Source organism: Pseudochaenichthys georgianus, chromosome 12, assembly GCF_902827115.2.
Source record: "Pseudochaenichthys georgianus chromosome 12, fPseGeo1.2, whole genome shotgun sequence".
NCBI lineage: Eukaryota > Metazoa > Chordata > Actinopteri > Perciformes > Channichthyidae > Pseudochaenichthys > Pseudochaenichthys georgianus.
The window spans coordinates 17,933,121-17,948,384 of NC_047514.1; the positions used below are offsets into that span (position 1 = coordinate 17,933,121).

General features: G+C 38.3%; 2 protein-coding genes across 2 annotated transcripts; one reads left to right on the forward strand and one right to left on the reverse strand.

Annotated features, from left to right (window-relative positions):
- Positions 1 to 7,484: 7,484 nt before the first annotated feature.
- tescb (tescalcin b) lies at positions 7,485 to 11,596 on the forward strand. The gene is made up of 8 exons (XM_034095811.2): positions 7,485 to 7,738; positions 8,448 to 8,517; positions 8,732 to 8,812; positions 8,927 to 9,063; positions 9,155 to 9,216; positions 9,557 to 9,664; positions 9,745 to 9,792; positions 9,994 to 11,596. Exons 1-8 carry the CDS (start codon positions 7,675 to 7,677, stop codon positions 10,069 to 10,071), a joined length of 648 nt encoding a protein of 215 aa, XP_033951702.1. The 5' UTR covers positions 7,485 to 7,674; the 3' UTR covers positions 10,072 to 11,596.
- A 1,496-nt stretch (positions 11,597 to 13,092) lies between these two features.
- Positions 13,093 to 14,635, reverse strand: m17 (IL-6 subfamily cytokine M17). The gene is made up of 3 exons (XM_034095810.1): positions 14,541 to 14,635; positions 13,979 to 14,127; positions 13,093 to 13,842 (listed from the first exon to the last, which is right to left on the reverse strand). The coding sequence occupies exons 1-3, from the start codon at positions 14,593 to 14,595 to the stop codon at positions 13,384 to 13,386; spliced, it is 663 nt and encodes a 220-aa protein (XP_033951701.1). The 5' UTR covers positions 14,596 to 14,635; the 3' UTR covers positions 13,093 to 13,383.
- Between the last annotated feature and the right edge of the window lie 629 nt (positions 14,636 to 15,264).

Consider the following 15,264-nt stretch of genomic DNA (forward strand, 5'->3'; position numbering starts at 1 on the left):
CTCTTTTTGGTACAGACATATTGACGAATTTGTTTTATCTAGCTTACAAATTGGCTTGGGGAGGTCACAACAGATCAGCAGACATGATTATATTGAACATTTCTATATAAGATAAAAAAAAACGTTGGTTTAATTTAAAATTAGCCATCAAATCACAGCAGAGCCAGGCCTGATTTGTCGACTGATTCATAATTACAGGTTACTGTCCGCCGTCCAATCATCACAGATCTGCATCTGCTCAATATTCCTCCTCCTAAGGTGGTAACAGATGTTCTGGCTTTGTTAGCAAATCATATGCATGTCACATACTGTATAATTCGTTTTTTAGCTGTACCTTCAAATTGAAAAATGTGACATATCTTATTACTTTTTGTATACTTTCACGTATTTAACTATTTAGTGCTACATATTTTGCATTTAAGCTCTACATACTTGCATAAAGTTAATGTTTTGAATTTCTAATAATGAATGAAGGGTCAGTTAAAGGTTAAAGCATAACTTATTCCTAAATTAACATCTAACCTGTTAATATGTTGTCCTTTAGTTCCTGGAGTTCATAAACACTTCCAATCGACTTTTAATACGTGGAAGGTAAGAGATATGTTATACTGAATCATTGAGATTGACAACAGTATGGTTCTAAATGTAACAATATGAATACCGTTATTTCAACATATGACCTTTGCACATAATTTATTCACCATGAAATCACTGCAAACACTCAAACGTATTCCACTCAACCAACATTATAGGGCAAAATACATTAAGAAATGACTGTGTGGTATAGGTCAGGGCTGAGCATAACTTTTCAACACTGGCGATGAGCTTTAACAACAAGGCCAACATACCCTTCTCCAACATTTATTTGAGATGAGGTCCATCTTGAGGGTATGCTTTAAGCAGTATGCCACAGCTGACCAGCACACTCATTCTTCTGGACGATTGCCCAAGAGCTGCTTATACCACTCACAGCAGAAGCAGCTAAGTGTTCTCTCTGGTTTACTGGAACCTCATGTGAACGCTGTAACAACAAGATACATACACTTGTACCTTAGCAACGTGAAGCATGCATGGCAGGTCAGTTACGCTTCAAATGTTTTGGTGTGCATGGAGATGATGTGTGAGTGATTGCATTGCAGGGGCTGGTGGTGTCTTTGTTCAGCCTGCCCAAACCAAAAACTCCAAAAAGGAAGTGTAAGGAATAATTCAACAGTGTTTATCCGTTATAATGAATAATACTAACCTAATCATGCCTTGCAAATTAGACTCAGTAAAAACTAGGGATGGGTACCGAGCCCCGGTATTAAACGGGCCCCGGGGCTGAACTATTAAAGACCGTAGTAGCTCTCTTAAGTAAGCTACGACGTTATCGGTCTTTTTATCGGTAGGGGAGAGTGGGGTAATTTGTGCCAAGGGGCAAGTATTGCCACCCCTGTTATCTAGAAAACCATAGAAGAAGTTGGTCATGTGACCACATATTTTTGAAGAGGCATCCAAGAGGCTTACCTAAAGCCAGTTGAGTAGCACTTGAAATGTTGTTGCTCTATGAAACCTGATGTACTTATATGATTCTGTTTTCTTCAAGTTTGTATTTTGTTGGTCGAACGCACTTATTGTAAGTCGCTTTGGATAAAAGTGTCAGCTAAATGCAATGTAATGTAATGTAATTTCAATCATCCTGCAAAGAAGGGAGACACATGGCTTGAGAGGTAAGCACATTTAAGTTAAAAAAAAAATGTTTGCCCTCCAAAGTAAAATGTCTATGATCAAGGTTTTTTGATTGCTGTGTTTGAACAATTTAGACAACTTTGAAAACAGTTCACACATGTTTTAGTGCTTTAGTAAGCTACACCATGAGTCTATACAGTTAGCATGATGTTAGCTCAAAACAGCTGGGGGATGCATTTTTTTCAAAATGGTGGGCTTGGGGTGATTTGTGCCAAAGGGCCTGGGTTAAGTCAATTTATGATTATTTACTATATATTACTTTATTGTTATTGTAAATTGTATTCTTACATTTGATCACTAAGACTATGTGACATTCTTAATTTTAGACCAAAATCCTGCTGGTTTCTCTGTGGTTCTGGAAAGCCTCCACATTGAACAAATGCTCCTTTTTGCGTTGTAAGCAGCCAGCTCTAAGTGGTTCAGGCATCTCATAAAAGTGCCCGGCTCTGTTTGGAGTGTTCTCAGGCATGACCAACTGAGAAGACACCCCCGAACAAAACCAGGACACACCTGAGGGATTACATCTCCTATCTCGTCTGGGAGAGATTCCCCTGAGAGGAAACAACCATTTCTTCCATCACTTGAAACTATTTTTTTCTAAATCCTTATTTAGTCCTTCTGATAATGCAATAATAACTTTTCCATTTCTAAAACTTCCCTGACCTCTCTGCATTCTAACTGTCTTTCACTGTAACACAGTTTTGTCTTTGGCTGTCTCTAAATTGCTTGTACTCTGAAATTGATTTCTTTCTGTCTGGAGATGCCCTGTCCCCACCTCGGCAATCCCTTCTTCTTTTTTTATATTGAAAAACCAAGGGCAAAAAGTGAGAAGGAGACACATTTCTGTTCTTTTATGTGCCATCAGTTAAAAAGCAAACTGAAAGCTGTAAAACACACTTTCAAGATTTATTGCAGAGGTATGAGATGTATATGATTAGATTTAGTATAAGCATTGACATACCTACTCATAGTTTGACACAGAATCTTGTGAAATAGCCACAGAGACTGGATGTTTTTTACATGCAGTATTCTTCTAACGAGGTACGGTAATTATTTTTTCACTCTCAATTTTCATCCCCCCGTCTGGATGTTTTGATTTTAGAACTGGGTCACCTCTAAAGTGATGAAAGTAATTAATACCACCCAAACAAAAGCTGGCTCCTGAATCCTATTCCAGATACATGGCATTCCTGTAATTATGGGATCATAATTGGGACCTTCATTAATGTGTAATGCACCCTATTTTTGAAATAATGTTAAATATATTATATGGGGAGAAAATAACACTTCTGAGGCAACCTTTCAAGCATTTATAAGTATCTAACATGATTTATAACACAATATTTAGTATGATGCTGCAATAAGAACATGTTTTATTGCTTATTAATGTTTAATATTTGTAAGCAATCAAAACTTCTCCAATCTGGAATATATAACTTTTTTCTTTAATGCTGTTTATCAGTACTTAAATTAGGGACTTTTTGCCCAAAAATCTTTATTTAATGAGCGGTTGTCTGTGAAAGATAAAGGTTTAATCAATCTAATATTATCTGAGCTGTCACATCAAACAATCTTGCTGTTATTGTGAGATATAAAGGCATCTCTCTTGAAAAGATGTGGTGACAATTGAAAATTGCAGTGTGTTGTTCTCCAGTTGTGGATAAAAACACTCGGAAGAAATTGGTTCTTCGTTCTGCATGAGGAAATTGATCAAAACGCACAAACCTCATAAATAACCAAATTACACAAATGCAAATATTCAAATTGAATTTAATACAAAGGCTTCGCTCGTTGAAATGTCTTTCATCAGTGGCTCAGAAGAGGAAGAATATTTCATTTTCATTAAACTCCTGATGATTACTCTTCCTAAACATTGCTTAGCAGAACAAACAACAGATTCCATCAGAAAGTCAGCTTGACCTATTCGAGTGCTTTTGTTTGAGTCTGCCAATTTCTTATGAATCTCGTGTGTGTGTGTGTGTGTGTGTGTGTGTGTGTGTGTGTGTGTGTGTGTGTGTGTGTGTGTGTGTGTGTGTGTGTGTGTGTGTGTGTGTGTGTGTGTGTGTGTGTGTGTGTGTGTGTGTGTGTGTGCGCGCGCGTGTGTGTGTGTGTGTGTGTGTGTGTGTGTGTGTGTGTGTGTGTGTGTGTGTGTGTGTGTGTGTGTGTGTGTGTGTGTGTGTGTGTGTGTGTGTGTGTGTGTCATTGATATCAAGATGTGTGTGAATGGGAAGAATGCATTGTGTAGCATACGTCTGTTCAGTGAAAGGAGGAAGCAGACAGGTGAAAAGAGGGATGGAGAAAGAGCGAGACGTGTCGTAGCACCCTCAGGACGTCTCCTCTTCCTGAGCAGCTGTTGTCTGAGAGCTGGAGGCAGCACTGCGGCTTCCTGTCAACTCCTGTTCCCACAGAAGCCCCCGTGCATGCAAAACAGGCTCAGGCTGCCCTCTCTCCTTGGCCATGCTTTCTGCCCCCTTTTTGTCTCCGTATAGCAGATACCTCCTTATTGTCTCCCCCTCTCTCCGGAGCAGAGTCTGTATTTAAATCAATTTCAAGCCAGCAGACGTTGGTCGCTCAGCAATGGTTACAACACGCTGCAAGTGAGACACTTTCATAGAAAAGAGCATTTCAAGGGCAGAGGCTGATAAAGAAGAGAACATGTATTGTTGTTCTCTTCCATCAGGGTTGATGATTGTGTACAAGGTGATGCAGCAATCCCCCTCCACAGAGAAAATACTTGAATGTGTTCTGGTTTGGTTTACCTCTTCTGACCCTGAATATACACTTTAACTCTGCCTTGTCAGAGGCCAATGGCTATTCCAAGTGACATCATATATATGCCATAGAGGCTGTAATCGTAGCATTCCTGTGTTTTTGAACTACTAAATCATGGTTACTAAAACATGTAGTCAAACCCACGAATACTTGATTTATTGTGCAAAGCAAGGCTGGAATAACCAGTTGGACAAAAAATGCAGGAAAGGTTCCCAAACCATTCAACGTCAATCTTATACATTTCAAATACATGTAGGAATTTGCACCTCAAAAGTACAATATCAACTTGCTTAGTAGTATCTTGAGTCTCTGTGTCCAAATGTAGCACTTTATTTTACTTGATATTGTGCTACTGCTGCATACTGTATTGCAATATAAAGTAATCAGTTTTCTGAATCGCCCCTGGAAAACTAGCCAAAAAGTGTTGCAGCATAAAAGTAATGTTTGGTCTCTGGGTATGACGATGGACAATAGTGGCACATGAACAAATAATTACCATCCTGTCTAGTTAAAATGCAATATAGTGCGAGGACAAAATGCTATGACACCATTTTATTTTTATCACAGTGACACAATATTGAGACTGGGATAATAAAGTGTGCTCACCAGCAGGTGGTCTTATATTGACAGTTGACTGATTTATCCGGTTGTATCTGTAAAAAGAACTTAATTTACTTAATAATTGATTAGTGTCATAACAAGGCTTTCAGATTCTCCGATCGACTGTTTATAAGGAGACCGCAAGGTGACACAACCTGTTAACAGCTGTCGCGCTGACAGCTAATTGTCCATGACTGGAGGATGCAACAGTTACTGACTCTGAGTCTGAAGCTTGCCAGATTTAGAAACAGCTGTGAAGTAGGACAGGTTGGGATGGGCTTGTTACAATTTAATAATGACCTACACAATCATGGTGAAAGGGGATTGATGGTGTATCATTTGCTGATCCTGAATATTGAAAAACCCTGGGATTTAACATTATATTTAACACAACTCATTGTGTAGATTTTCTATACTACACGCACATGCACATGCACACACACACACACACACACACACACACACACACACACACACACACACACACACACACACACACACACACACACACACACACACACACACACACACACACACACACACACACACACACACACACACACACACACACTGTCCTGCTCTGATGCAAACTGAACAGACATCAGGGATAACAAACCTGTCCTCTAGTCCTTTTTGTGCAGTTAATTGTATTTTTAGGGACATTTCATATCCATAAAAAGAAATGGGCTGACTGTAAACCAATTTTTTTAATTTTCAATCAATAATTTAAGCAATATAATTAGCACTATTAAAAACTAAAAATGTATTTTTCTTTCCTTTTTTCCATTTTTCTTTATTTACTGTATGTCATGTCTTGTTGATTTGTATGTCTGCTCCTGGACTTTGTTGTATGTAAAATGTATGATGTGCATGTATGATATTGAATCACTCGTGTTATATTACACATGATAAAATGCTCCCACCATGTGGTGAACTTTGGTAACACATTGGTTTAATCAACATTATATTTAGCATATAACTTGTTATACTTTAGATGCATGGAATACAGCATGTCACTTGTTAGACGCTTTTATCCAAAGCGACTTACATACTACATACTACACGTACTGTGAACAATCTCCACAGGAGCAATTTGGGGTGAAGCGTCTTGCCCAGGGACACAACGACATGCTGACTGCAGTGGGACTCGAACATGCTGCCCCCTGATTCCAAGTCCAGCACACTAACCACTGAGCCACAGCCTCCCTAAAATGAAGATTTTCAAGATCACTGTGAATTGTTTACATTACATGTTACTTCTTAGAGGCTTTTATCCAAAGCGACTTACATACTCGATACTGTGGGCAATCCCCACAGGAGCAATTTGGGGTAAAGTGTCTTGCCCAGGGACACAACGACATGCTGACTGCAGTGGGGTTTGAACCTGTGACCCCCTGATCCGAACACCAACGGACAACCCACTGCACCACACGCCTCCTATACAGTTCCATGAGCACGTTTGTTTCAAATATGAAAATGTAGTCACTTCTTCAAGCATTATAATTCATGGAAACGTCCAAAGAGGACATAGCAGTTCTGCACAAAAGGACATACAAAATCCAACAAGATTAGTCCGTAGAATACATTTTGGATACACTTGTGCGATATTTTTTGTGACAGTGAGCGCTAAAGAGTAAGGTCTGAAATAATTACTACAAACTCATTTTGTATTTTGAAGGCCATCTATTATGCAGACTCAGTTGCATTGCTCTATCGAATAACTCTTAATTGTGTTTTGTTCCAACAATGGTACGTTTTTTAAATGAATACTTGTTTTTTTACATGCAACATCTGTTAGCTGTTCAGCTTTTAATCATGTTTCAAACAGCTGATTGTATTGGGTTATTTATGTGTATGACTGTGTATTTAATTGTGTAGTGTGCTGTGAATAAAATGTCAAAAGGCCTATCATTTGTTGTCTGTTTGAATTCCTTTGGTAGCACACAAGTTCCCCATTTGAGGATATCTATCTCAGTTCTTGTTTATGGCTACACAACTAGGAATAATCATTTACTGTAGCTTGATATATTTGCTTTAAAAGTCCAGAATCTAAAATATATTTTTTGTGTGTACAGTCTGCGTATTGATGACAGTTTTTTCAGCAAAAATAAGAGTTAAAACAGGTTGGTGCACCTGTGGAACTGGCTAGGTTAAATAGTGTAATGTAATACTTCAGAATATCAAAACACTTCCGTTTGAAACGTTATACTTCACATTTCAGACTTAAGCTTATATTATGATATCTGATAACTAACTGTGTACCGGTACAGTATAAACAAACACAGTCGCAGCCTCTGTATAAATAAAAAAGTGTGCATACAATGTACATTATTCAAAGTGCAGCCTGTCCTCAATGTGTCGTCATGAGGACTGTGGGTGCGGAAGTAGCCTGCACCGTGTGCAGAGGATGCGACCTGCTGGTGACCGCGCGCACAGTGAGATGCATGAAATTGAGACATGACACTCTGAGATCCGTTTAAATCCCAACAGTTTTGTTTATTTGCGACTTGCCTCCGGTCCATAGACTGTATCTGGTCTCGTTACTCCGGACTGAAGGAACATATTCACCGAGGGATGGGTGCGTTCCAGTCCTCACCTGGTCAACCAGAGTACGTTGATCTGAAGGAAAAGACGGGCTGTGAGTATGAGCTTATCATCATTCTTGTTTTTGCATTTGCGGCTAAGCTATTTTAATTGTAAGACCTTACATATACACGTAGGATGTGTGGAAACATGATTTCACTGCACCGGAAATGAGACCTAATGAAATATTTTCTTGGTTTAAATCGATCTTATTTTGAAAGGGGAATTCATCGTCTAGGCATGAAGGCATGATCAATATGTGCCTTTATTGCGTAACTACACTCTTCCAGCAGCCTCTATGTGGTGCAGTATTACTAAATAATTTACTGCAAGTTAATGGAAGTGTAACTTTACCCAGGTAAGAAGAGGTGCTATAAATAATAGATGAACCACTATATATTGAACGCTTTTACAAAACAAGGTTCAATTAATCAATTGCCTTTTTGTTAAATGCAACAAAAGCTATCGTATTTAACCTGTAGCCTTATTTGAAATTGGTGCGTGTGTTAGATATAGGTGGCACATCACAGAAAATCAGTGTTTTGCATACAATATGAATATCCAAATCTGTGGCCTTGAAAGCATCCATTGATACGTGATGGAATGTAGAGCATATTCCGAGCAAATGTACTTATTTAAATGTCAAAAAGATGACTATCTAACCGGTTTGAATAACATGTCTGTTTTTCTCCATTGTTTTTAGAGGCATTTTACCTATTCGTTTTGCATACACAAGAACTAACTTCTCCTTTTCTATGTTTTAGTTTCAATTTCGCAGATCAGAGTCCTACATACAAGGTTCAAGCTGTTGGGCCACAATGGGGAAACTTTGAAGTAAGTGTTTTTTAGAACCTTTACTGACTATTGTGAATTCTTATGTGATAATTTCAGGTTGTGAAAAACAAGTTGGCCTGGCAGTTGATCAGCTTTCTTTGGAAGTGGAAACCTGCCTAACAAGCCTTTTGTCTGCATAAACATTGTGCAACCTGTGTCCATGATTAAATATTACTGTATGCTGCCACTCCTTAAAATCCTTGTCCACTCTCAGGAGGGATCATTTCAATAGCATCCCAGATCTGGCATGCAATCCCATCCGCGCGCAGATAATAGAGGCCTTCTTCGACAGAAGGTACAGTGATGATGATTTGAATGTTGCCTGAACTTTTCATATGATGTGAGATAAGATTCAATAATGTTATGTCTGAACTGCACTATCTGCGGGCTGACCTCTATATTCCTCTAGAAACTTTCGGCGGAATGGCGAGGGCCCTGTGGATGAGATCCACTTTGAGGAGTTTCTGATGGTCATGTCCCATTTCAAGGCCCCATCGCCACGCATGATAGAGGAGCGTGAGAGCGTCAGGAGGGAGAAACTGAGATGTGTGTCTTCAATCACATTATCACTTGGTTGACATTATCTGTGGCTGATATGCAGCAGTTGAACCAATACCTGTGTTTTTTTTCTCTGCAGTTATATTCAACATGCATGACACAGACGACGATGGGACGATAACCCTCGAGGAGTACAGACATGTAAGCTTCCGGTCACTGCTACTCATGCACTTTAGCTGTCACATAACCAGGGAAAATCACAAAAATCCTTACTCACATTCTGAGGAGATTATCATGACATGTCAGTTTAATGTTGTTAGGGTATCTTTTGAACAGTTTTGGATAATGTATGGTCAAGAGACGTAGTCTGACACAGACTTGGTGATTTGAGTGTCTCCAGTCTAACACTAGTCAGCGGCCTTTCCTGCAACAATTGCTAGTTAATTAAACTTTCCTCAAACCTTTTCAGATGACGTGTTTGATACCTGTAGCCATTGTAGTAATATTATTTGATTTCAACTTGTTGCTCACATCTGTCCAGGTGATCGACGAGCTACTATCTCTCACCGAGGACCTAGGGAAGGACACAGCCAAAGGCATTGCTGATGCTGCCATGAGGGAAGTGGCCAGTACTTCAATGGCTCACATGGTATGTGAGATTCAGTTTAGATTAAATTAAACTTGAGTTTGATTCATTGTTTGTCTGTAACCTTTCTTTCTCACACGCAGGAACCTGATGAATTCTTCGAGGGAATCACATTTGAGCACTTCCTTAAGGTTGGTACACGGATCACGCACTATTATAATACATATGTTTGCTAAATCTACTTTCATAGTAAATTAGCATACTTTTAAATGTGCATTTCAATATGTGATTATTATAAAATATATTGCAAAATCAAATAAAAAGTCAGCCACTTTTAAGGAAAGTGAGAAATAACGTAATATTAAACAACATAAATCTCTTTCTTTTTCTAGCTGCTGAATGGCTTTGAGATTGAGTTAAAAATGAATGTTCACTTTTCAATGATGGACACCCCAACGTTTTGTAAGTGAGGTTGGTACACTGCACTATGCAGAGACTTCGGGAACACTCTGGAAGCTCTTTATAATGATTTCATTATTTGTTACTAGTTTTTAGTTTATTGCTTGCATGGAAAAATATGCCTTAATTATGTTTGAATAATTATGTAGATTCAATGAATATAAAGATATAGTAGAAATGGTCAATTTGATTTGATTTCATTTCATTTCAAACCTTTATTTATACAGATAAAATCCCATTGAGATCATTGATCTCTTTTCCAAGGGAGACCTGCTTACCTGATTGTAAGCAATAATATGAGATGATAAGTCTACTAACTCTGCATGAAAGTAGTTAGACTAAGCAATAATCGAATATCAATGTCCGACTCTATGCATGCAAATATTGATGCTCAAAAGACTTGAAAGAGTTAATGCCATAAATCAATAATATTAATAATCAGGGATATAGAGATGTATATGTAAAATATATTTATATTTGTCTTACAATAGCAATACAACATTGAAATGCCTTTCTCAAGTATGATCCTCAGTGCATGCTCTGCACACTACATTTGCACAATAAAAACCCCATGAACCGTATTTCAGTTCATGGTGCGCCTTCCTGGTAAAAAGGAAATGGGAGTGCTGGCATGCGAGTTAAAATGCCTGCTGGCAGTATCTGATCGAATAATGAGCAAGGATTTCATAATTCACCTCAAAAAGATAATTTTCACTTTTTAAGACCACACATATGATGAAAAGTCATAGAGATATTTTAATATCAGGAGTTTGAATAACTTTATATGAGAATTTAACATTTCAAGCCAAACTTAAGCTTACAATGCTTGATTCAACAGCTACCACCAGTTACCTTTAACTCCATTGCTTTGGGGTGATTGTTATACACAAAGTCATCTCATACACAACTTTTTGAAAATAATAAATGTGAAAGCATTGTAATAATCTTAAAAGGGCATTACAAATGGGAAGCTGGTTATGAGAGTGTAAACGTTACGCAATGACCACAACAACCCCAGTGTGTGATTCTGGCTGCAGTCAAGCTCAAACTGTGACTATCAATAAAATAAGCTTTCACTTGTACCTGTTTATATGTTGTGGTTAATAGGTATTGAGTCTTGTCGTGTGCTTGTTGTTTACTAATACTGCATGTTTGAACAGGTTTTCATATTTCTAGTGAATGCTAAATTATTGACCGTCTTGAATGTTCAAAGATAGCCATCAGCACTTCTGATGCTCAATGTGTTCAGTCGCGGCTGTATACTGCCCCCCACAGGTCAAAACATGTAAAGCATGTTAAAGGATGAACCTGCACCTGATTCAATACATGTGTTTGTGTAATTTCTCCAGTAGGTACATTACCTCATGAATAATGTTTAATGTGGAGCTTTCATCGGATACATGTTTGTTCATTGTTTTGACGATGATTATCATTTGAATTATTAGGTGTCATTTCAAGTCCTTGTCACTGATTCCTTTACTTTGTAAACCATCCATATTTTTGCAATAAAATACAACACATGTGTTTCAGAATCAACTTTCTACTTGTGTCTTTTTTTCTGGAGAGTATTGTATTTCAATCTTTATGGCCATTTCTCTTTGGTTCTGTAGAAAATGTCTTGCTAGATATATGTTACAGGATATATCATAAAACAATAGGTTTAAAACTAAACACAGCTCTAATTTCTGTTATTAAAGTTAAATCTAAACAACTAAAACAATGGATAGTTGAGATTAAAATGAAGCGAGTGCATGGCGGCATTTCTTCTTTCCATAACTTTTAAAATGGATAACAATGTTGGTCTTCCCAGAGGATAACACACTTTAATTGTCCTTTAATTCTAATGCCTCAAATGGTTCAAAGCGTTCACTTAATCAATGAATTTGCTTTATGGATTGGCATAGAAATATGTGCAGTCATTCATAGTTAAGAGGTGATGTCTCCCGGTGATTTTTGTAATCCAAAGACCATTTCTCTAGCGCCAGCATGAGGTTGAAGTTTATTATATGTATTTCTCATCATATATGGATAACTATACAATCGAGTAAAGACATAGCATTTTTTTCTGGACCTTGGAAACAGTATAGTTTGATTAAATGTGTTTTGCAGTTCTTCAAAAGTCAACACATTTCCATAGTGATGTGCTGATGACAGGTGGATCGATGGTTACAGGAACTACAACAGGTCCTGGTTAAGTTATGTTATGCGTTGCATGTGCTCCCTCTTGGTGGTGTTGAAGTTGTGCGGGTTATTTGGTGTTTCTTCAAGTCAAGTGCACTAGAGAGTATTTTACAGGAGATCTTGTGACTACTCCAAGGCCTTTCCACCACAACTGTATCTGCTGGAGTATACTTCAGCTCTCTCCAGTCTTGTACAGCATTAAGTGGGTGGTGAAAATGAATGAATAATGTAGACTGAAGAAACACTGTTGTCCTAAGGTACCCTCTCTGTTTGGGCTTTAAATAAAGCAGAGTTATTACAGGGAACTTGATTCATGACCTAGAGTGAATCCCCATCTACTTCCAGCTTCCTCATAGCTTGTGATGAGAGGAAAGTTTAGTTAAGCATTACATAATTTCAACAAAAATACTTGGTATGTTATTAATATATGCAATATATTTTTGACATTGTCTGATTTGTATCTATTTATATAAAAGGGTTTTTTAGCAGGTTATCAACTTCTCCTGTTTTCCCCTTCTCACACTTGGGTCTCCATCTATATAAGGATGCAAGTACGCACATACACCGACACCTTGTGACTGGCCAGACAGCCCGCCAGTTTCATGAAATCTTTCCGATAAAATACTGCCTTGTGTTAAACCCATGCGTCATTCTTGATATCACACAGTCAGCGTCTCAGCTGCTTCCTGATTTAGTTTTAACTCCCTTGATACACTTGATGTCCGATTATATTGTTCCTCAGATTGAGTCCAGCAAACAGAAGACCTATGTTGTGAATGAAAATCTGTTTTTCAAGACACCATGTTGCTGAAATTGTATATTGTTTATACAACCACACTGAGAAACATAGAAAAGTTCAGCAGCAAAGCATCATTTAATAATTCTGTATACAGCAAAACAGCAAAGTAGAACAAACATATACAACGTAACATATTAGACAACTTAAATATACATATATTACAGAGACATAACTTTACTCTCTTTTAACAGCATGTATCTCATCAGAAACAAAAAAATAAATAATAAATACCATAAATAGGCTTCATTACATTGATGCAGCCACCTTTATCCTCCCTTTTAAAGTCTTTTTGTTTAACCCAGTGTTGTTAAACTGACTGTCTAAGGCCAGCCTTAGGCCATCCTCAGAAGAGTGTGTTGGTGTGTGTCCTCCTTCTGCACACTTGGCTTTTTAGACTCCTCAGTTCTCTGGAAACATTTGACAGGAGCTCCTTGAAGGTCTTCAGCACCACGCAGCCGTAGACCTTCTGCTGGAAGATGTTCTGAGGTGGAGGTAGTGTTGTGGGCCCCCTCTCTGGTAAAGGCACGTTTGGGAAGAGGCTCTGATAGAAGGGTTTTATGAGATATGCCAGGTTCCTGCTGCCAGCTGTGAACCGCCTCAGGTCGCTCAGCAGTGGGCTCGTGGGTAACTGTAAGTCTGTCTGCTGCTCGTACACCCATTCAAAATGTGGGAAGAACTCTTGGAGATGCGTGTAGATGCTCGCTATCTTCTCTGAGGGCTCCAGGCCGGAGATGTTGGGGTCGGGGACGTTGTTTACAGACACCTTGCAGAAGAGCTCTGACATTTCTCCTTGAGAGGCTTTCTGCAGAAAAAGAAATATATAATCAAGCCACACATCTTTAAAGAGGAACATGAACATCTATGTTTTCTAAGAAGGGTGGGGTACAAGCAGATGAGGATTTAAGACATAAAAAAAGCACTTTTATGCGTGCACTCACATATGTTTTGATAAGGTCGACAGATTCCTTCTGTAAGAGTCTGCTCAGCTTCAAACTCTTCTGCACAGAATCCCCACACTGCTGGTTTCTGCTTGCTGCCACAGTTCTTGATGAATCAAAAGCCATAACCAGCAGGAGAGAGAGTAAAGCTGTGGAGAAAGGAACTGGTCAGTTAAGGTTAACCTACATCCCAGCGGTGAGGGGAACTTTGTTTTAAAGCCACAAGTGAAGGAGGGAGTGATACAAATAAACTGTTGCTATTAAGTCTGCTATATTATCAGTTCAGGCATTTTCTAGCAACATATACTGTTGTTATAGTAAAGCATGTTTAAATGTCAACAATTGTCAGTCTCCTTAAGTATTGTCCAGATTCCACAGACAGTTTAAAAAGTAACATTTTAAACTGTCTGTGTTTAAAGAAACTGTGAAGCAGTCAAATTGACTCTGAAAGTTTTCACTCAGTTTCACAACATCTGTAAGAATATAACCACACTAGTGTGCCAAGTGGAAGTATACAATGCTGTTTCTGTTTGAATTTGAATAAGAAAGTAGTACAACTTACTTGTTGCTGTTTCCATAAACCGTTGAAAATGCATACTCTTTACATGACCATTCATTCTCCTCCCAGTATCACAGGCACATTGTAAGGACTTGGCATGATCACACCCCTTTAAAACTTTTAAAAGACAGAAAACCACACATTTGTCACAGGAGGAAATGACGTGCACTTTGTGAGGCAACCAAATGTCTCGGAATCTCCTCCTTTTTCTTAGATGTGCATTTTCTTTTCTCCTTTATCTCACTAACAAGTGGACAATGTCCCAACACCAGATCAGAATACCTCTATTAGTCCCACAGAGGGGTAAACATGCCTGGGCATGTTTACCCAGCAGGGACCGTGTGTAATTATTTTGGAGTGACCATGGGTAAAACAGGTGATTTATCATATCACTACTTTTTTTTAAGTTATAAAATATTTTTAGAAATCTAAAAAGTACCTGCTGACAATAAAACCTTATAAGGCATGCATGAACTTGATTTAAGGATTGAGGTCAGTCAACCCTTTGACACAGTTCATAGATATACATTTTAACCGGCCTCTAGAGAGTGTGGGTGGGAACTTTATCTTTTACACACTGACTAAGTTTCCCAGTGGTAATGTTTTCTAATGCACTTCTTAAATTCTAAGAGCAAATGTACTTCTAGGAACTTTTTAAGTTCCTTAAATTGAGTTAAAGCAAACACTGTGCCCATTTAAGGGATTTATGAGTTTCTCTTCATGGATT

What these genes read in the sequence shown, in the direction of transcription:
- tescb (XM_034095811.2), top strand. Translation starts at nt 7,675, where the DNA reads ATGGGTGCGTTCCAGTCCTCACCTGGTCAACCAGAGTACGTTGATCTG. An exon ending in TCTGAAGGAAAAGACGGGCT is followed by an intron (nt 7,739 to 8,447) that starts GTGAGTATGAGC and finishes TCTATGTTTTAG; the next exon opens with TTTCAATTTCGCAGATCAGA. An exon ending in CAGGAGGGAGAAACTGAGAT is followed by an intron (nt 9,064 to 9,154) that starts GTGTGTCTTCAA and finishes TTTTCTCTGCAG; the next exon opens with TTATATTCAACATGCATGAC.
- m17 (XM_034095810.1), bottom strand. Translation starts at nt 14,595, where the DNA reads ATGAATGGTCATGTAAAGAGTATGCATTTTCAACGGTTTATGGAAACA. An exon ending in GTTTATGGAAACAGCAACAA is followed by an intron (nt 14,128 to 14,540) that starts GTAAGTTGTACT and finishes CTTTCTCCACAG; the next exon opens with CTTTACTCTCTCTCCTGCTG. An exon ending in TCGACCTTATCAAAACATAT is followed by an intron (nt 13,843 to 13,978) that starts GTGAGTGCACGC and finishes CTTTTTCTGCAG; the next exon opens with AAAGCCTCTCAAGGAGAAAT.